Source organism: Gavialis gangeticus, unplaced genomic scaffold (genome assembly GCF_001723915.1).
Source record: "Gavialis gangeticus isolate Ggan-Ray unplaced genomic scaffold, GavGan_comp1, whole genome shotgun sequence".
Classification (NCBI taxonomy): domain Eukaryota; kingdom Metazoa; phylum Chordata; order Crocodylia; family Gavialidae; genus Gavialis; species Gavialis gangeticus.
Window position 1 is genome coordinate 16,923,766 of NW_017729014.1, and position 22,505 is coordinate 16,946,270.

Genomic DNA, 22,505 nt, shown 5'->3' on the forward strand with positions numbered 1-22,505 from the left:
AAAAAAAAAAAAAAAAAAAAAAAAAAAAAAAAGAGGAGTTGTAATAGTCACAAGATCAAATTCCTGTAAAGCTGACTCGGCCCTTCTGAAATTTGGCAACGTTTATTGTTGGTCTTTTGAATCAGCTTAAATATTGGGCAGCTTTTCTGAACTGTATGGATATTAAATGTCCTTCTCTTTCAGATAGGGATCCAACCATGTGCTCTTCTTGAAAGTATAAAGGAATCTTGGAAAACAGGGCTGGAAAGAACCTCAAGAAGTAATCCTTCCCCTCACCTCGAGGAATAGCAACAATTCCTAAATATTTCCTGACAGATGTTTGCCTATCCTGTTCTTACAAACCTCATCTCTATGCAACTTCTAGTGTTTAACTATCTGTCCAGCTAAAAAGTTTTATCCAGTCTCTCATCTACGTTTTGTTGCTGTAATTTTAGCATGTCACTTCTTGAGCTATGGCCCATAGACATGGATAATTATTTCATTCTTCTTTGGAGGAATCTTTTGCATATTTGAAAATGTGTGTCACGCCTCAATCTTTTCTAGGATGAACACACTCCATTTTTTTCAATCTTTCCGTAGAGGTCATGCTTTCTAGACCTCTCATCATTTTTATTGCTCTGCTTTGGAGCCTCTCCAACTGGTTCACAACTTCCTTGAAATGTGGTGCCTAAAACTGCACAGAATAGACCAGCTGAGGCCCTACCAGTACTGAGTACAGTGGAAATATTACTGGATGTCTTGCATATGACACTCTTATTAATATATCCCAGTATGGCGTTTGCATTTTCACAACAGCATGGCGCTGATTTTTTGTTTAGTTTGCGATCTGCTGTAATGGCTACTTAGCAGGTCACTCCCCATTTTGTATTTGTACTACTGACTGTTTCTACCTAAGGGTGTAATTTTGCCTTTGTCCATATTGAGTTGCAGCCTATTTGTTTCATGCTGTTGCTTTAGCATGTCAAGATTGTCTCAAATTCTAATCCTGTCTTGTCATGTGCTTCAAACACCAAACTAATTTAAGGGGTGTATTTGGTAGCCGTTTTGGTCTGAGACAAAAAAAAAAAAAAAAGGAAAGGCAAAACTCTAAAACTTGGTTCAGAAATGATACCTTTTATTAGACCAACTAAGACATTGCACTAAAAATTATCTTTCTTTGCAAGCTTTTGGACTAATTTAAACCAAACGTATTTAAGCGTACTCTGTTCCATTATCAAAGTCATTCATGAAAATATTGAATAAGACCTGTGTTAAAACAGGTCCGTACTGGATACATGCTTTCCGTCTGACAAGGAACCATTGATAATTATTCTTCCAGTATGGGTTTTCTAGCTAGTTGTGCACCTGTCTTTTAGTGCAGACTGTGTTTCCGTGGCATGTTTATGAGAGTGTGCGAATCAAAAGTCTTTCCAAAGTCAAGATGCATCCCATTGACCGCTTCACCGCATCCACAAGGCCTGTTCCTCTGTCACAGAAGGGAAGCAGATTGATATCATTTAAACTTTTCTTGATAACCCCCTGTTGGCTTTTACTTGTTGTTACTTATTGCTGTGTTATCTTCTATTGTTTACCAATAGATTATTTGTTTCAGTATCCTTCTGGGAATTGAAGTTAGGTTATCTGATCTGTTATTCCCTTGGCCCACCTTCACCCCCACCATCCCTCTTTAAAGAAAGGCATTGTGTTTGTTCTTTTACAGTCCTCTGGAGTCTTACCTGTCCTTTCCGAGTTCCCAAAGATTATCGCTGTCTGCTCAAAGATTGTTTCACCCACTTTCCTAAGAACATTATAGCATGGATGCCAGCAGTCTAACTTGATCTGAAAGCAGCTAATTTGTCTAAGTAGGCTGTAACCTGTCCTTTCTCTGTTCTGGCCTGAATTTTTACACCCTTGTCTCCTGATATTAATTGGGGTCGTCCATCACAGTTAAATTTTTTAGTATAGTTTTAGGTAAAAAGGACAGTGAAACACTCAGCATTATCTGTTACCAGTCTTCTCTGATCGGGTAGTGAACCAACTCCCTTTTTCCTAGATTGTTGTCGTCTTACCCCAGTGCATTGTATAAAATGTTTCCTTATTACCTATTAGGTCCCTTTCTAGTTGCCATATTCACTTGAATACAAGACGAGGTTTGTCTCCCCCCACACAGCATGGGTGGGACTAGCATTACAAGGAAACCCCTGTGAGAGAAGTTATATTTTACTTTGAGGTTTATTTGCATCACAAAATGGGAAAAACTAGCCCAGAACAGGGCTACATGGCAATGCCTTTTGAGAGAAGGTCTGTTGCACTTTGAATAAAGCTGTCTCACCCTGGAGGCAGGAAAAACAACAGAAATGGAAACAAAGGAAACAAGACCGCCCAACCCTGACTTTAACGACCACTTGTGGCATCTGCCAGAGTCTGCAGCTCTAGGATCAGCCCTGTCAGCTATCATAGCTATCAATGGACTCATCTACAACTCTTTGCTTGACCACTGGGAGTGATCACCCTCGATTGTGGGGGATCACTGCTGGACAAGGAAACTTCATAAAATACATTGTCCATCAGTGGGTCAGACTGGCCAGTGTATGTCAGCAGGGGCAGCCAATTTCTGAGTGTACCAACCTGTTCATCCTGTTTTGTTGCTGCTTCTGCTTTTTTACAGCCATTGGGCTTCCCCATCCAGGGGGGCTATCACATGCATTATGTCAATGAAACCCTTAGGTTCCTGGATGCTTCTCAGCCTAGCTATCCCTTCCTGTAGTTGCTCCAACTGGTTCTTGAGGGATTCCACCAGCAGTCACCTCTCACATCACACTGTTTCCTATGTCTAACATAGTTTTCTTTACCAGTGTTATTTATGCCACATTTCGTGCATGTCCAGACCCAGAACCTTGGTCAAAGACCCAGGGCTATGATCCTTGTCTGGGTATGGCACCCAGGTGCAGGTAGAGGACTTGCTAGCAGCAGAGTTGGATTTGTCAGTGCTGCATTTCCCAGCCACTTTGGTACTGTGTATTATGACCCCTGAAAACTCTTCTTACATTCCCTCTCTCAACTCCCAAGGTCAGTAGGGTATCGCAAATCACTAAGCACCTAAGCTTTTAAACTCTTTTGTTTAGGTCAGCTCTGTTTTCCCCTTGCTTAAAGTGCAGCAGTGATTGAGCGGTAGAAGGCTAGAGCCCCTACCGTTCCACTCAGATTGCAGGCCTCTGGCCCCACTCACTCAGTCCCCAGGCACACTGGTATAAATTACAGATAATGAATGAATATCTGTAAAACCAATCAAATTCGCCCATCTCCAAGGATCAAGGACTTGCTTCTTCCTGATGAGGACAGGTTCCACTCAGCACTGCTCTGTTTGTTGCTGTCCTGTGTGCTAGCTATCCTTTCCCCCATTTGTATTGTGAGAGTTGAGTCATTCCCTTCCTATCCAAGGCATGACGACATTGCAGTGTTATTCTGTATATATGATTTGTAAATTGTTTTCAGATCCTTCAGGATGAAAGATAGTGTGACAACATGTAAACTATTACTATTCCTGGTAATGCCCAGAAAAGGATTATTCTCATTACCGTCATTCATTTTATGAAACTATTGCTTCATTTAAATTTCAGTTTCTGGATGGAGACTTTATTTTGACATACATTATATACTTTATATATATTATATATGTGTAGTATGTATTATGTATATGTTATACATTTTCAGTGCATGTTTGTACGTGCATAATATATTTGTATGGTGTTTTCTAAAGTGGTGGTCTTTGTTCTCTTCTTGTTTTTAGGGTACATCCAATCCTGATGGCTATATTTCTACTCTTCCTGGTTCCAGTGTTGTGTTCCACTGGCCACGTAATGATTATGATCAGTTGTTATGTGTACGGCTAATGGATGTCCCCAATTGCATTTGGTCTGGCGGCTTTGAAGTCAACAAAAATAACTCCTTCCATATTAACATGAGGTAGTTAACTGCTCATCACTTTTTTTAGTGGTTTCCTGTAATAGAGACAAAAATCTTTAGCCTTCAAGTGCAATAACCCAAGACAGAATTCATTCTGTATTCTGCCTTTCTTTTTGATGTAGTGTGAAAGGCAGATAACCCAAAATTCAACAAGTGGGTGGTATGTATTAGGATTAAAAGATCTGTTTGTTGATGCTTATTTGTATTTGCTGTTAGCTGGGAAGGAGTCTAGGCTTTCTTCATGCTCTTTCTTGCACTGTTGTACTTGGACATTGAAGTCCAGAGTTCTGTCAGCATGGAGATGATTCAGCTCATCTATATCCAAGTGGTAGCCTGATTTTAAGAATCTGATGAGGACAGAGAAATAATAATTGGATATACTTTGGGGAAGTCCTTTGTAAGCAAGTTCTTTAGCTCAAAGGCCAAGTTTTATTAGTTTTCCACTCTACCATTTTTAATATGTCTGTTTGCAAATTCTAAATATATCTAATTGCTCTCTTAATGAAATGATTTGGCTGATTACTACAGCATTGGTTAACAGTGCTGACCGAGATAGTAGTGGTTAGCTCCAGTATGGCACGTGCTTAAGAATGCATTAAACATATTTTGTTGTTTTGTTTAACATTCTTCAGGGACACTCTTGGGAAATGTTACTTTTTACGAGTAGAAATTACCCTTCGAGGAGCTACATACCGCATCTCATTCAGTGACACGGATCAGTTACCCCCTCCTTTTCGCATAGACAATTTTTCCAAGGTAAAAGAGCTTTAGCTCTAGTAAAAATATGGGTGTGTGCACTGAACACATTTTTGGTATCCTGTAGGAGGAATAACGCACCTGTGTTTCTAATGAAGTAATCGGGACGGTCACATAGTAAGAAACATTTGTGTATTTAGGTATTAACCTTTCTTTAGTGTCCAATACAAATTGATATTCTAGATTTCTTACTTGAATTTGTGTTCTTGTGGAAATGGTCAGCTTGGCAACTTTGGAAGAAAAATGAAACCTATGTGCAAAGTTTATTAGCAGCCATCCTCAGATAGTCTTTAATGATGAGACTTGTGTGAAGAAAATAAACTCCTCAAAAGAAAGTAGAAATGGAAAAGTTGCAAAATGTTTCAGTTGGTTCATGCAAGAAACAGCCAAATGACTTGAGTAACACAAATGACTTGCAGAAAAGCTAAAAGTTGCAGTCCTGAACGACCACACTAGCTGACTGCAGAATCTTTTACACATTTTTTCCCTGTTTTATTGCAGGTCCCAGTTGTTTTTATTCAGCACAGTGTTGCAGAACCCAGGCTCTGTACTGAAGTGAAGTCAATGACCTCTTTAGATTATGCATGGGATGAACCTACCCAACCACCTTTTATTTTGCTGGCAGTGAAAGGGGCAGGCTCCTCAGAAATCACCTGCAGTATGAATGACTTCCAAGACAGCAAACAGCTTTATTATGAAAATTTCATTTATATTGCTGCCACACATACTTTCTCAGGGTAACTTTTATTTTGCATTGAAAAAGTGTATTTTTTTTACCCATTAGTCAAAGTTCTTTTGTTTCAAAACTGCTGATGTTTTACAGTATTGCTCTTTGAAAGGATTTCCAAAACTGCCGTTAGTATAAGATGATTACATCATCTCTGCCATTGCAAAGACAAATTTATTTTACTGGCAATCAAGGAAATGCCTAGTCCGCCATGAAGCAACATGTGGGCAGGAGGAAGCTTAGTAATGGCACCCAGTGGGAGGTGGAAAGTAGGGGAACTGCTTTCCTAGGAGAGTATCTGTGGATATCTGATCATTGTGATATCTCCAAGTGGAATGAGCATAGCTGGATGTGTCAGATTAGTGGGCATTGATCTGTGTGGGAGGTTATCTTTTATAAAATCTCTGAGTATAGCATGTGAGAGTTGTAACTATATTCTTTTTGTTATTGACTCTGCCCTTTGGAGACTGAGCCCAGGATTAGTGAAAAACGTAGCTTAAATATTACAGAGACCTTAAAGCACACAAAGCAAGTATGTTGCTTGCCAGTTGTTCTGGAACGTGTCAGAACCACTTCCATATAAATAACTGTTGAAAGAAGCCTCATTTGAGGCTGATCTGCCATGTTTCAGCTTGTTCACAATTGTAGGACTGAGGCAAAAGCCACTTAAGCCACTTAGCCCTTAAAATTGATGTAAACAATCTAAAAAGTAATGTTAAATTGAACTCTGAAGTTCAATTTATTTGGCTTCCGTGAACAATATAAGATGAATAATAGGACTAGAATAATAGAAACAAAGCACCTTTAAGAGTAAAAGTATTATACTAATAGTTTATATTAATGAGCCCGTGATAAGATGGCAGATCAACATAAAGGATTACCTGATTTTAATTTGTCTGCAATGGAGTGAAGAACAAACATAAGTGGGCATGTTTGTCTGTTGTTATTCTGGTTCAGTCTTCAACAGAAGCAGCAACTCTTTATAGGTATATGTCTGAATACAGATTGGATTTTCTTGGTATTCTAGTTTGCAAGAAGGAACTGGAAGACCAGTCGCTTCAAATAAAGATGTTGCTTATGCAGAGCTTGTCCTGGATGTTTCTCCAAAGACCCAGAGAGTCATACTAAAGAAGAAGGTACAAACTTACTGACACTTGGCAGGGGGAAGAAAAGAGAAGTACTTGGCTAGGACCACAGTTGATGTATGACTCTAGTAGCATTTAAAACCTTTAGCAGCCTTATCCAAATATTGCTCAATTGCATTTTTTTGAAGTTACGTATTTGGCATTGCAAAATGCTTCACTGTCTGTTACAAAATAATTCATGATACAAAGGATGCTGATTTCCAGAGCATAATAGTCAGACAATAAAAAAAGTGTGATGTGGGGTAAGACCTGAAGGGGGTTGGAGAAGGAACAGAGAGGAACTGCGTTTTAGGGTTGGATTTTTAAGAGTAATAGCACCTGCCGTATGGAGACAGGGAAAAGATGCGACAATAGACAATGGCACTGCAACCCAAGCATTTCTTTCCTAACTTTTAAGAAACACATTTATGTACGTTTTTAAATAAATAGCATCTGCTTTAAAAGAATTTTAGAATCCTAATAGTGTTCATTAGTAACGTAGCCTGACCTCTACGGTTACAACAGTGTGGAGGATTTATGCTCATTCAATATCTGTGCAGAAATCAATGGATTTTGATTGCCATAGATTTTAGTATACTTTAATGGAGTTTTTCATCTTTGTGTATGTTCTTCAGGAGCCAGGGAAGCGATCCCAGCTTTGGAGGATGACTGGCACTGGAATGCTTTGCCATGAAGGCTCCTCAGTTCCTCATAATCCAAATAAGCCTTCTCCTCCTCGATCTGTTGAGTCCTGTCTGATCTTAGATATCGCAGGTTTGGCCGCAGTCACAGACAACAGGTAATTTGGATTCCATTTAACTATGGATTCTGATTTTCTCATTAAATGGGAATATTTTAAAAGCTTGGAATAGCCTTAAATATTTCAATTTGGTTAATCATTAACTTGGGAGCTGAGTAATCAGGCTTTTGCTGCTACATCAACAGAAGCTAGTAAAAACCCCAGTGTCATCAGCTGATAACTGTTTCAGTTAAAACTATTTCTACTGAACCAAATGTCCACAACCAGAACTACCGCTATGGCAGTTAGCATTGTACAGTATCAGTAGTTATCAGGTAGACATGTAGATTGAATCATCCTCTGGTGCCTAGACATGCCCGTCTCCAGTTGTGTTTGTGATATACTAAACACTGGTTGCATGTGGTTTGTTCTTTCAAGTAAGAAAAGACTTTATTCTTTAAGGCAGCCAAAGCATTGAATTTTATCTGCCTTCATACATGAACCTCATTATGTTATTTTTGTGTGCAATGAGTATTATTGATTACCTTTGCCCTCCTCCTCCCTCTCGCATCCAAATTAAAGGATAATCAGTTCAGTGCAGCAGTGGTATTATAGAAGAAATGAGAGGAAGGTAGAATAAAATACGTTTCAAGGTTGTATACTCGAGGAGAAAAAACTTAAAGAAAAAATAAGACCTAAAAAAATGGAATCTATAAGATTAAATCTTTCTGTTTGTTTGTTTTAAAGATATGAACCCTTGATGTTGAGAAAAGCAGATCGACGGCGCAGCACTACTCAGACGTGGAGTTTTCGAGATGGGAAGCTGACCTGTGGTATACATGGGCTTGTTGTACAGGTCAGCATTAGTAATTCTGTATTTAACTCACATTGACTACTAACTGTTATGAATTATGGTTTAGTCTGATGAGCTAGTAATCCAGTGATTTATAAACTTGGTTTGAAATACCTAACACAGGGCACAGAAACAAATGTTCCGCTATTGGGTTCTTTTTCCCCCTTCATAATTTTAAAAAAGTTTTATGTTCTGATATTTTTACTGGTAAAACGAATTAAATCCAATGCAGCTGTCTTTTTAATAATTTGCTTGCAAATCAGTAAAACTGGAGGCAGAATTTAGTCTTGGATGTCCCAGTTTGACACCCGGACCCATATTTAGTTAGCTGTTGTTCATCGTGGGTGTAGAGGTTCTGAGCTGTCACAGCTGACACAAAAAGTTAACATGAACTAGAATTGTGTATCACTACTGAAAAGTAGGGCAAAAAATTTGGACGCTGAATATGGGCTTGGATGTAGAACTTTAGGTATTCAAGTCTGGAAATTTTGGCCCAATGGAAATATTCAGAGGTAAACAGGATGTACAAGTCTCATTGATATAAATTTGGGACTATGCATATTCAGTCAGGCACTGTATTCTTAATGGTCCTGTTTTCCAAAAGCTTCTTAACCTGATCTCTCTTCAGTGCATACGCTTTTTAAGCAGCCAACAAATACATACACATTTGATAACTCTGCATGCAGCTGTTAGAGTTTAATTGTTCAAAAATGTGGAAAGCATTTTGGAACTCTGGCTCTGAGAGCTAAAAAATGCTGGCATTTACATTGCTCTGTTCTAGCTGTAACTGTATATTTTGTTTCATTTGGTTTTGCTCATATTTTTCTGTTCCTTGCTTTAAAATGATGGAAGGAGCATTCTGAGCATGTATGCTCTCTGTCGCAATAGAAATAGAACTTGTTTTTTGTGATAAAGTATAACATTTGTAATTGATTTTTCATAATGAAAGGATGGTCAAAGACAAATGTGCAAGCTACGCCAATAGGAATCGACCTTGGCTTAGTAAAAAGAGGGACTCTTCTAGTTACTGTGTGAGTGCTTTGATCAAACGCTGCCTGTTATGTGAACTATGCATCTGGAATGGATTTGTATGTTATAGTATAAGAGCATCACTGTTCAGAATTCAGAAGGTAGAGGGACACTGTTGAGATATGTGAGCCCTATATTTGACCTTTGGGTTTTTTTTCTTGTTCCTAAATTTCATGTAATTCTTTGTGTATGTGTCTTTTTCCAAAACAAATGCTTTGGATGCTTGTTCGTTTTCAAACAAAGCAATTAAACAGAAAAATCCAACAGCTCGGCCGTGTTGATGACTAACCCTGTAATAAAAAAAACACAAACCCAGCATGTGCATGCAATAGAGGAAGAAATATTCTGGCAAGAACCAATTTGAAGCTGGAGACAAATTTCTTCTGTTATGAGGAAAGAGAATAATATTTATGGAATTTCTTTTGAAGTTTCACTAATGTCATTTTAGGACTGTGAAACATGTATGAAAGTAGTGATTATACAAGGTACAAATCAATTATCTTGACGCTCAAAGTCCTCTGTCTCCAAGGCAAAAGGGTGACAGCAGAAGTGATGTGTTTCCATCTTGCCCCTGCCCATCTTGAAGTTAAGGGATAGCACTGGAGTTAAATATGCATTGGGTTAGCATTCACTCAGTAATGCCCCTGACATGCATAACATTTAAACACAATTAACAGATTAGTTGCACTGTTAACAGTCACACAGCCATGTGTTCAAGTCAGTTTAAGGCACGATAATACAGTAAATAAGCCACAACATTATTCCACATAAAATGTGGACTAACTCCTTAAACCGAATGTGTGGCTGGTTGGGGCTGGCCTATCAAAGATACTTAATTGTCAGGATCCAGCATGGAGTAGTCCCAGGGTTTGGGACACACCTGTCCCCTACCCAGTTAGGCTGGAGGCAAAGTCAGTCCCTGGAAACCAAACTGCCAGAGGCAAATGAGGATGGGGGGCGTAACAAGCCTGACATTGGGGAACCATCTCCCCAGTCTCGGACTCACCACACCACACCACACCACACCACACCACACCACACCACACATGTTAAAAAAAGGCACGTGCTGCTGAGCTGCACAGGGAGCTTTCTGACATTCCCAGCCCCTGAGGTCACTGGGATCAACAAACTTCTCCATATCTTGAGGTTCTTGTGCACCAGGGATGCCAGAAAAACAATGTGTGTAGTGCATGCATTTTTTTAAAGGTCTCAGCAGGACAGAACTCCAGGATCAGGAAGAGGCTCCCTGATCCCAGGGTCCCCACGTGCCAGGACTGGTAGAAACCATGCGTGCCTCTCAACTGAGGGCACACGTGGCTTTCACTCGTCCCTGGGGACGAGCACCCCAAGACTGGGCTGTCCCAGGTTGATTCCCTGGTTCTGTGGCTCTGGGACTTCAAAAAAAACAGTTTTGCTTCCCAGGTGGGTGAGCCACATGGCTCTTAGTCATCTGCGGCATAGGGATCCCAGGATTAGGCTGCAGTAGGCAGATCCCAAGGTCCCTGCTTGCCTAGATCTGTAAAACCTTGTGCCCCAGCCCAGGTCACTGGGACCCTAGGATCAGACAGTGGCAGGCCTATCTCAGGGTCTTGGTGCCAAGAAGAAGTAAAAACTGCTTGTTGCCTAGCTGGGCAGCCTGTATGGTTTTATAGGTCCCAGTGCACAGCTCTTCATTTTAAATTTTCTGATGACTGAACCTCTCAGTTACCAGAAACTCCAGAAATCAAAATACTATAAAAGACCTTATCTGCTGCAACACTCCTCACTTACACTGGTACAGAGTGGAAAGTAAAATGGGCCTAATGGCCCAGCCGATCAAATCAGTTTTCCAGCTGCATAACTACGGAGAGGAGAAAACTGTACATGTTCTCCTTAGACTGGAATTAATATGATCTATAAAACAGAGGTGACTGAACTAATGTTTTAAATTAATGTATTTAGGCGCAGTGATCTGCAATCATCTGAAACATTTAACTAGGGTTTTTGGGGGTGAGGGTGCAGGGGCCTTGGTTTTTTTGTAGGGTTTTTTTGCTGTACCCTTTTTTTGTTTGTTTTTTCTTTTCTAGGCAAAAGGAGGAATGTCAGGTTTGTATGATGGGGCAGAAGTTGTTCTTGGTCCTGATACTTCTTTAGAGGTTTTGGGGCCAGTTCCACCTGAACAACAATTTATTAACCAGAAGATGAGGCCTGGATCAGGAGTATTAGCAGTCAGAGTCATCCCAGATGGTCCAACTCGAGTTTTACAGGTGCAAGTCCTTCATATATTATGGGTCCAATGGCATTATTAATTTTGGCGATGTTCTGTAGTATTCTCTGAGTGTGTTCTTGATGGTTTTTTAGTGTGGCTTAAATTCTTATGCAAAACAGGTACAAATTGATATTAGTAATAGCATAAGGGGGAGAAACCTTAGGTAATGTGTATTAGATTCCAAAAAAAGTTGTCATTGGATTTAGTTTAAAGCGTATGTGCTACTGAATAGATCAAGTACATCTGTGACTCTCCTTGTATATAAATAAAAAAAGACACCTTAGCAGCTCATTTTTGTTTTAGATAACAGATTTTAATCAACGGAGAAATGATCGTTTATCCTGTGAGGGAGAAGACTCTCCAGTTACAGAACAAGATTTACGCAAGTTAAAGAATCCAGACACAGAGCAGGAATTAGAAGTAAGATAGGTCTTTATTTTCCTTTAAAAAGAAAGAAAGAAAATAAGGGTGTGTGCAATATTTTCCTTTTAGTCGTTTCTGCTACTCAAATATTTTGTTTGGTTGCATTTTTCCTATCACAACCCTAAATTAGAAATTGAAATTCAGCAGGGCAGGTTGAGTGTATTCAACTTGTTGCATAACATTGGTGTATATAGATGAGGGCCTCTGTGTATTTAAGGACTTTGTTGACAATGGAATACTAACCATCTCTGTTAAACCCATTAAATAAATGCATTGGTCAGAACTGTATGTTTGGCATCAAAATATCTTTTTCTAAATATCGTTTTCATTTTTGCAGGTGCTAGTGAAACTAGAAGGGGGACTAGGATTATCTTTAGTTAACAAAATCCCTGAAGAGCTGATATTTGCAAGCCTCACTGGAATTAATGTTCACTACACACACCTGTCAAGCAGTCAGGTGCTTGAACTCAGTGTACAGGATGTACAGGTAACTATATTTTGGAACAAATTGAGATCTTGCTTTTCAGTACTCATTAAAAGATTTAAGGAACCCTGGATCTGTATTATAACAGGTGTCAGAGTAATACACAACTTGCCAGTGCTTTATTTTGCAGTCCTTAAGAACAGGTGCTTTTTTTTACAGATTAAACTATAGAAGGTCTAGCATCTTTCCCTGATATCCTCATCAAAATGTGTATTTTCTATATTGAATCTGTCATCTAAAATGTCTCTCTTTTTTGACTGATCTAGCAATCAAGGTGAACTTGACAAAGTTTGAAATGATGCTACAGTTGAGATCATTACTTTTTAAAAGCATCGAAGTTAGAAGTACTAATCGGAAAACCCCAACAGGAAATGCAGTGTTAAAGCTGACCTTCTCAACCAAGGCACCTCTGCTACCTTAATGCTGCTTCCATCAAAACGAATATCAGTTGCATCATGATTTTTGCAGTTTGAAAATGATGAGCCACAGATATATGCAATATATCTGGAATATATAAAATTCTTGTATGTACTGGGTGTGACCTCAAAGAAAGCTGCGTGGATAGCATAATCCCAATATAATTAATGTTAAGTCATAAGATATCATCTGTAATTAAGTTTAGTTCCTTCTGAATCATAAGTCAGAAATCCCTTTGAGTTCTCTTCCAATTTTGGGGGAAAAAATGTTCTGTGTTGGCTGCAAGTGCAACTTGACTAATTGTGAGGCAAGTATCTCATTTTATGGATTTTAGAGGAACCGAAATCAGGATTATACTGGAAACAACTTGCAGCCTTGGAAGCCTCATACAAAGTTCATTTCAGTCAGTTATGGTCTTTCCATTGTCTTCTGTTGGTTTTGGATCAGTCCCATAAAGAAAAACCAACAGGGCATAGCAATAAAAGCCAACAGGCCAACTCAAATACAAATAGTTTAGCGAAATAATTATGCTTTCTATCTGTACTATGTTAAAACTGGCACACCGGTTCTGTATAAAATAGTTTTGAGAGAGTTTTCCCTTTTTCATCATTACATGCCAGATGGCAAATTAAGGCAATTACTTTTGAAATTTATTTTTGACAATTTTGGCTTTTTCTGCCTACACACTCAGAACAGATGAGGATTCAGACTAATCTTTCCTTTTAGTTTGATTGCAGATCCACATTTGATGTTCTGCACCTGGGCTGCTTTATGGTCTTTTGTCTTATACAGCTACTTCTCGCTTAACGTCAGAGTTACGTTCTTGAAAAATGCTACTAACCGAAATGACATTAAGCAAATCCAGTTACATCACAGTAGTTACCTACTAGCGGGTGGTGGCCAAACAACATTGTAACTGAACTTTGCCTGACTTTCAACGAGTATGTTCTGTAATAGATCAGCGACGTAATAACGAAACAACGTTAACCGGGGCAACATTAAGTGAGGAGTACCTGTACTGACAATTGAGACACCAGACTATTGATTACTACTTAGTTCTTCCACACCGTGTTTTCCTCTAGCTGTTGGAAAAGTCAGAATCTTTTTGCACTGTAAATAAACCTTACAAAACTTTTTCTCCCTGTTTGATCGCCGATGTCACCATAAGATTGGAAGTCAGAAAAGAGAGGTATAGCACACTCCTACCATACGTAGCTTCAGTAGGATGATTGAATGCTGTTGTCTTTCTTGCTGTATTTACTAAAATATGGTTCTGCATAACGGGGCATTTCAGGACTTGGCCTTTTCACCTTGGCCTTTCACCTTGCTCCTTCAGCTTGGTGGTTCAAATTCAGAGCTCAGAAGCAAATCTGAGATCTGCAGAGAACTCTTAAATATTTTTAAATGTTTGTGAAACCTATGCCTAATATGTAAACTATTGCTCAATAACAATGATGTGCATATATGTAGAATATGTTCACGTACCTATATATAGCCTTGAGTACATTGAAAAGGGGGGTCGTGTCTCAGACTCAAACTTAAAATGGGGAGAAATAAATTAAAAAAAATTTTTTTGTCGATAAACAGTTTGTGATTGGTCTAAAATTCTGATCAAACATGGCCATCTGGCTTAGCATCCTTTTTCTCTGCCTGTATTCATATTAATATTTACATGTTGCTAACTGTAGCATTTTTGACAATGAATATTAAGAAAAATGTAGTGTTTTGGGTCATTTTTGTATCTGTGGGTCACAAGACCACAAACAGCTCTCCTTTGTGGGTTCTTCTTAGATCTCTCAAATGCATCTTAGCTAACTATTTCCCATCCTTGCAGTGGCAGGATAGTAACAACACCCTTGTCGTGTGACAAATTAGGATGTTCTTGGTGTTTCGGAGCATTGTACCTGATAATTGCACAAGAGGGTTGGTTGGTTGTTAATTTTTAATGTTAGACAAACACTTGTATTGGATAGTTTAGAAAGGGATGTCCTGCCTTGAGCAGGGATTGGACTAGATGACCATCCAAGGTCCCTTTCAGCTAATTCTAGGAGCTTATATTTTATCTTGTGTCCTTGCGTATTTTGAATAATTATGTGATTTCTTTTTAATGTTGTAGGTGGATAACCAGCTTATTGGCACCACTCAGCCTTTCATGCTCTTTCTGACTCCAATAATCAGTGAAAATAAAGCAATTGAGACAGGCCCCGCCGTGCAATTAAATGCAATGAAATTTCCCAGCAAGAATGCACTAACAGATATATACAAGGTAAATTCTTGAATGTAGCATTGAAACGTCACTGTATTTCTTATGGTGTCTTCCTTACTGTGTTTCTTTCTTTTCCTTGGAGTCTCAGAACAGCAAGCTCCCTATACCTGATGAAAAGTGCTTGTGCCCAAAAGCTTGCATATAACCTTTTTTTCCCCAACTACTCAGTTGGTTTAATAAAAGAAATTCCATCTACTTAAAGAACCTCGCCTGACAGTATTCTTTAAGTGATTTTACATGTCACTAGTTTTTAAATAGTCTAACTAAAGGGTACTAGAGCCTAGTGAATAAAGTACCAGCCTGTAGAACACTTCAGTCTTGCAGGCTAATGAAGTGTTTTCTGGGTGATGGCCTACAGTCTGCTGTGATCTAGTTCTGAGGCTGAGAGGACCTTTCATCTTCTCAGGTGTCCTTTTAGGATATATGTTCCAGGTATACGTCCTCCCAGTATTCTCATAGGATACTTTCATACACAGAATATCCTATGTGCGTTATTAAGGGATTGTCTATCCTTTGTTCTTTTAAAAAAAAAATCTTTCTATACCATCTTCAAGAATGAAAGCAAGGACCTGAGTTTAATTCATTGTCTGAAGGCTATCCTCTGTAGCACTGTAGTAGATTGTAGACTGTATGAAACTGGACCAAACCTTTGATTCTTCAAGCTGTTAACTGGTGCTGAAGCTGGCAAGCCTGATCAGTTGTGCTAATCTAGGGGTGGGCAAAATGCGGCCCATATGTAGCCCGCGGGGCCCCTAAAAAATTTAGAAAATTAATATTTTTCTGCCCCTGGCTACCCATCATATGGCCCTCGATGGCTAGCCAAAACTCAGTAAGCGGCCCTCTGCCCAAAATAATTGCCCGCCGCTGTGCTAATCTTTTTTCATGAGTTGTCTAAGTGAGAAATTTTCTCACTGGTTCTTATGATGAATCGCTGTCAACTTGTAACATAAACCTTATTCTAAATGGCATAACTTAAAATGTTAATTAACATCCACTATTTCTTGCCTACATTTCAGTGAAAAACCTGGGTAAGTTATCAGACTAGTATGGAACCTAACTCTTCAAACCGTCCTTATTTTTTTTAATGTTGATGCTATTTTGAAAAAATTATTGCATTATCATAGAGTCCTACTGATAGCAATAATTCTGAAGCTGTAATGTTTAGTAATTGAGTGTGAATAACTGAAAGAACTAAGCAGATAGAATTCACTGCAGATTTCTGGTAACTTTAAGGGGGGTGGGACTTGAAACATTATGAAACTGTATCACTAAAAGAGCTTGGGTAAGTTAAAACAGACCTCTTCACTTAATGCCTTAGGTGGCTTTTATTTCTATTGTTCACACTGTAAATCAAGATGCATTTATCTTTTGTAGCATCTGATGATCACAGCTCGGAGGTTCACAGTTCAAATTGAGGAGAAACTACTCCTGAAACTATTGAGTTTCTTTGGCTATGATCAGTCAGAATCAGGTACAGTATAAAGTTACAAGGTCAGTTCCACAATATGCCAATGTCTTTGTCTGCATACAAAATTAATTCAAAATGCCTGGCAAATTCCATTATCAGATTGAATGCCTTTTGCTGCCTGGAAACTTCCAGTCCAAGGCTTAGATGTATCAATAGCCTTTTTAGAGCAGCTTACATAGTCTATGGTATTTGTTAACAAAATTCAGGCAGCGAGTGACCCATGTAATGTTGTATTGTCCAGTGTGTGGTGGCTCAGCTGAAACCCTATGGGAGGAAGCTGAAAATTCCTCTTCAGTTCCTGTATCTGGATTTACCCGAACTAGTATAAAAGAAATGATGTTGTTAATTTAGCAAACCACGTTTGTTTGGTAATGTTTGTTTATTAAACAAACCAAAGGCAAGAAATGGAGATCTCTCTTCATTTGTTCCTGGGCCAGTTCCTTTTTGTTAAATGAGGAGGAAAAAATAGGCTGGCCCAGCTTCTTAACTTGTGACCTCCATATGCTTGGCTTTACTTATAATAAAAGTTTCCTTGCTCTCAGTTGAAACAAAATAAACCTTTGACTGTCTTAATCTCAGAAACGTCTCTCTAATCCTTCTATTTTAGGGCTTATCTATCCTTGGAAACTTACTCAGAGAGCAATTCAGGAATATTTTTTAAATAATCTGATGTTATGGAACAAGAATGTCTAAGTGCGGATTTGCACTGAAACAACTGGCTTAGAACAGCTATTTTAATAAATTTTCATGTGCAGACCAACCTTTTAGACCTTTTTTCTGGTTCCAGTTGATGTGGCATCCTAGTATCTCTCAATCTATGATGTATTTATCCTCCTAACACCCTTGTGAAAGAAGTCAAATATTTTGTCCCCATCTTAAATATAGGAAACTGAGACCAAGAGAAACCAAATGATTTTTATTCTAGGTTATGAAGGAAGCCTTTAGCAAAGCAGAGAATTGAACCAGGCTCTTTTGAGCATCAGGCTAGCACACTAATGATTATCCTCTCAGTTTACCGTATTGCTTTTGCCATTCTTTTTTGTTTTTGTGTATTGTTTCCTTGCTTTCTCAAGAGAGATTTCAGTATGTATACTAACTAGGCACTGCTAGTGGACTCTGATATCTTGTCATCAAAGATACAAACGCTATAAAGATTACTTGGTAAATGTTTAAATGGAAATGGAAAAAAAGCCACTAACCTTTAAAATTTATAAAGAAGGCTTTATGGACATTAAAATGAACACACAAAAGGTCAGCTTGCCTTTTTTATTTGAAACGCCAGCAATGTATCTCTTTGTGCTCCTTTCTGGATGGTCCAACACAACTAGAGTCTATGTCACATGAGATTGTACCTAAGTTGTTTTTGTCCTCATGTTATCTCCCAGCAGGAGTAAAGGGAGAGGGGGAGAAAAGGAAATTGTAGGGCGGGGGGTTTCTCAACTCAATTTTAGAGTGGGAGAAGAAGAATGGAAGCCAAGATTATTTTGTGTTCACACATGCATAATGCACACACACATCAAGGTCCTCCAAAGAGCTTTTCTGTGTCCTCTATTTATAAGGGGCAGAGAAGAACTGTACAATTCATATGTGAACTGTAAGTATAAACTGGCTGTGAAGGAAAACATCGTGACTGAACTCTAAGTAATGAGATTGTGTTAGGACAGGAGCGGGCAAAATGTGGCTCAGGGGGCCAGATGTGTCCTGCCAGGCCATTCTGTCTGGCCCGCGGGGCCCCTAAAAAATTTAAAAAATTAATATTAATCTGCCCTGGGCTGCCTGTCATGCAGCCCTCGATGGCTTGCCAAAACTCAGCAAGCGGCCCTCTGCCCAAAATAATTGCGTGCCCCTGTGTTAGGAAGTTGGGTGGCAGACTTTTTTTAATAACTGCTGGTAGGCAACTTGGGTTTGGAGCTGAAAACACTAAACTATGCAGGTTCACCCACATCACAACTTAGATATTTTTTGTGTTGCCAGACATCGGAAAGTCATGATCTTAAGTGTGCCTACTGGATCCATTCATAATCTTTGGCAGATAGTTTTCCTAAAGCTAATAAGCATGTATAAAACATGCATTCGTAGTTATAGATGTATTCATCACTACTTGTTTTGTTTCCCATGGTCTCTCCTGGTAGCAGAAGTTGAAAAATATGATGAAAACCTCCATGAAAAGACTCTTGATCAAGGTGGGGCTCAAAAGCGATACTACTTTGAGAATCTCAAAATCAGTGTGCCACAGATCAAGTTGAGTGTCTTCACTTCCAACAAACTGCCTTTAGACTTGAAGGTAAGCCAGTGTATGTGCCTTCTGATCAAATGTGTGCTAGCAAATGCCTTTTCCAAACAGAAGTTTTACTGGAGGAGGAAAGGGTATTCTGGTTTTAACACGCTGCCTGCCATCTATTGCCAGGTATTCAGTATCATCCTAAATTGTAAAATTCTTGCGCAAGCTTTCTTGCATCAAAAAGCTGACAGATTTAGTGTTCCAAACCATCTGCCTTCATAGTATGCTTTGAACCCTGCCTGCCCCAAAGAGAGAGGGGCAGTTCAGATATGAAATGAACCTACCACAGGGCTGACGTTTAGTAGTCTATTCCAAGAGTTGCATATTATTATTCACCTTAAGGAGATGAGTATTGTATGCTCCATTCACGGACTGTACTCTGTTCACCCAGCTCTGAAGAGTTCTCTTACTTTAATAAACTTAGAGCGTCACCAGGAACCGCAGTAAATATTCACCTGCATATGGGGGTCTCAGTTGCTTCCTTCCTCTTCCAGTCTCTTTTCTGCACCTCTGTAGAATGCTTTATAATCCTTTGAAAATAATTATAGAATGAGTAGTGAACAGTGTGGCAGCCATTAGTGTGCCCATTTTTACCCTCCCTTTGAAAAATACCTGTACCCAGAATTGAAAGTTGTATTAAGCTCCTGAATAGTTTTTTTGCAGCTCAGCTGTTACTTATTGCAGCAGTGTTGTTAATGGTCACATCTGTGAGCTTTTTAAATTCAGAATAGGTTAGCAGCTCCAGTATGAGCCTGGCCCCGAAGTCATCTGACAGTTTTTGCCAGAGGTATCCAGAATTGGAAAAATAATTTGCTGCTGCTTGCTGCCAAGGCATTTTGCAGTGTCTGCTTCAAAAATACTTGAATACTTTTCACTAATGCAAAAGGCATACAACTCTCATCAGAAGCATGAAAATGCACCTTCAGTAGCAAAAGTGCATCTGTGCTTCTCAACTGTGTTGCGTGGTGAACTGCATCGAAATTGTTGCTTTACAGGGAGTTCTAGAAATGTCAATAATACTCTGAAAAGATTACAAAAAGAATGCCTCCATTTGAAGAGAGTAGGGAAGTGTTTAATATTGAAGAAGAAAGGCAACCAAACTCCTCAACTCTTGGGAGTAGAATAGGAAGAGATGTTAAACAGTGGTGTTTTTTTTTCAGATTGAGAACTGCAGTCTTGCAATGTTCATTTAATGTCAGTGAGAAGTTGGTTCCATGGGGCCTTCTAGAAAGAAAAATCAAAAACACGGCCCTTTGATACAAAAACAGGTTTCGATGCTGTTCTGTTTCATGAGAACTGTGAAAGAGTTTTTTGGGGGGGTTTTTTTTCATTCCAGTGCTGAACAAAAAAAAATTGGAGACCTCAAGAGCTTGATACAAAATAGGATTATGTTTCTCCGCCCATCTGTATTGCCACCTGTAGTGGTGGAGAAAGTCCAAATCTAATAATTCCCCTGAACAGAACCCTTCCACTGTTAATCCTTCTTATGTTCATCACTGTATAGTTAAAGAAAAGAGAGAGGAGGGCATGCTGCTTTTGTTTTAAAAACAGAGTCATGGAAATAAGAGACTGGGAAATCTCTTGCATTATCTAGTCCATTTCCACTTCTGCCAGCATGAAAGCTGCAGAAGAATGTCCAACTAGTTTATGGGATGAAGGGGAGGACCAAGGAATCCAGCTGTGGGCTCAGTCACGGGAAGCAAGAGCATCAACCCCACTTGCTCATCTTTTTTTTAGAAGAAATGATGCTATAAGCAAAGGCAGCCCAAGAACAGGCTGAGACACAGCTTGTGATTTAAAAAGCGATTTAAAACATAAGATTTCACTCTCTCTCATCAGCCCAGGAGTTGTTCCTTCTCCAAATCTGGCTGAGGATTGGGGAGAAGCAATAACAGAACATGGAGGCCTGTATAGTTGGCTGATCCAGTTGGAAAGAAACATGCATTTTCCAGACAAAGGCAGCATTTAGCAAGAGCTACTTACAGTCCTTTCAAAATCTTAAGAACTTTTGCTGGAAAATGTTACAGTCCCTTGCTATTTTACACTCCCTCCCCAATGCTCCATGCTATTTTCTTTCTTTATTTAAAGAAACCAGCATTACTTCCTCTGTAAAAAGGGAGGCATGTCCTAGCATTATCCCATCTGCCAGCATTACCCCAAAGATCTAGGCATATATTTTTGTCTTTTTTTTCCTCATCAAACCGGTCTGTAGGTATAATATATAATATTATATATTACTTTCAGAGAAGGGAGGTCCAGCATGCTCCGTGTTGTATACAGTAGTTGCATATCAAAGCAAAGGAAGAATTGACAGTTGATCTTTATAGCCAAGTTGTTCCTGCTACTTCAAATGTTTCCAGACTGCTTATTTATTGTGATGTTAGCATAATAAATAATGTAAGCGTTATTAAGTGCCTCTCTTGATCAGTCTGCTTTGCTGTAGCATCTTAGTTTTTAGTAGGAAAAGGCTGTTTGTGTAAATAAGGAGCTGGGTTGCTAACAACTCTTCAATTACTGCCTAAATATGGCTTTTTTTTTCCCCCTACATTAATTTAGACCAGCTATGTAACATAACTAAATGGCCGGCAGGTGGCAGAATAACTCACGTTACTTGACTAAGCTGTATATTTTAGCTTGGCATGTAACAATGATTAATTTAGGAAAACCAGGAAACAAATATCATAGACTTCTTGATACTTTAGAGTGTCAGTGCATTAGGTATGTAGTATAAACTCTGATGTTAGGTATGTGACTGAACAAAATACTTCAATAATTTGTCACTTAAAAATGTGTGTGGGGGGGGGGAATTGCATATCCTTACAGCTTTTTAAAAGAAAGGTAATGGAAGGTAGAGAGTTCCCCAGTAGTTTTTTATTTTACTTTGTTGTTGTCTTTAATGTCATACCTCATACTTGTTATTTTATTTATTTTCCTTGAAAAACCTCCAGGAATTTAACATTATGAGCAGATTCTAAATGTTTTGTAGTACAAATGTCACTGTCACCTTTTATCATTACCTGTTTACTCAGTCACTCCCTCTCTCTCGCTATCTCTCTTTCTTCCCTCTTTTTCCCCTCTGAATTCACTTTTCCAAACTGTTTAGGATCTTAAGCAAAGCTAAGACAAGAGATCATAAAGTATGGTGCCATTTGTGTAGCATTCACTGTGGAAACCAAGCATCACTAGTTTCCTGTAAACTCTTTCCTGTATGTAATATGCCATGACAATGGTGGCAGTAACTTTTCTGATGTGGTCACTTCTTAGAATCAAAAATGATTTAGAGACATGGTTCATGAATGGGGAAAGTACTGCCAATGCCAGCCCTAAATTTCTGTGAGTGTGTGAATTTAAGACCGAGTTTGAGTCATTTCCATGAATCAAAATGAACTGTACAAGTTCTGAGATGAGCAAAATTATTTCAGCTACACTGTGACTTGGTACCAGACATATTAATACTGTCCAACAGCTGCAGTTGACACCTCTGAAATCCACATTTTTTTATTTAAACCCATTGAATGCGCTAATGGGTAGCACTTCAAAAAGGGCACCGTCCTTTTCAATCTTACTTTCTCATTGACATCATCTAAGACGATGATGATCAGTTCCCCCATACCCCCCCCGCCACTTTCATCTCTTCCATCATCTTTCTATTAAAAGAAACTTCCTCTCTTGCTATTATCTCCACCCCAGCTCTTTGGCTACTGCCAAGGTAGCATAGGTAACCTTACCTGTAATAACGTCTCTA

General features: G+C 39.0%; 1 protein-coding gene across 5 annotated transcripts in view; it reads left to right on the forward strand.

Moving 5' to 3' along the window:
- The window catches only part of VPS13D (vacuolar protein sorting 13 homolog D), a 209,533-nt gene that overhangs the window by 99,090 nt on the left and 87,938 nt on the right, over positions 1–22,505 (forward strand). For 3 of the 5 annotated variants that reach the window (XM_019511864.1, XM_019511868.1, XM_019511865.1), the window contains 12 exons: positions 3,770–3,945; positions 4,578–4,701; positions 5,203–5,438; positions 6,456–6,564; positions 7,188–7,351; positions 8,039–8,147; positions 11,240–11,419; positions 11,725–11,841; positions 12,182–12,331; positions 14,862–15,011; positions 16,386–16,482; positions 18,612–18,763. In XM_019511864.1, coding sequence (XP_019367409.1) covers positions 3,770–3,945; positions 4,578–4,701; positions 5,203–5,438; positions 6,456–6,564; positions 7,188–7,351; positions 8,039–8,147; positions 11,240–11,419; positions 11,725–11,841; positions 12,182–12,331; positions 14,862–15,011; positions 16,386–16,482; positions 18,612–18,763 — 1,764 coding nt within the window. The remainder of the gene's footprint in view (positions 1–3,769; positions 3,946–4,577; positions 4,702–5,202; positions 5,439–6,455; positions 6,565–7,187; positions 7,352–8,038; positions 8,148–11,239; positions 11,420–11,724; positions 11,842–12,181; positions 12,332–14,861; positions 15,012–16,385; positions 16,483–18,611; positions 18,764–22,505) is intronic. The other 2 variants (XM_019511867.1, XM_019511869.1) reach the window with 1 other exon arrangement.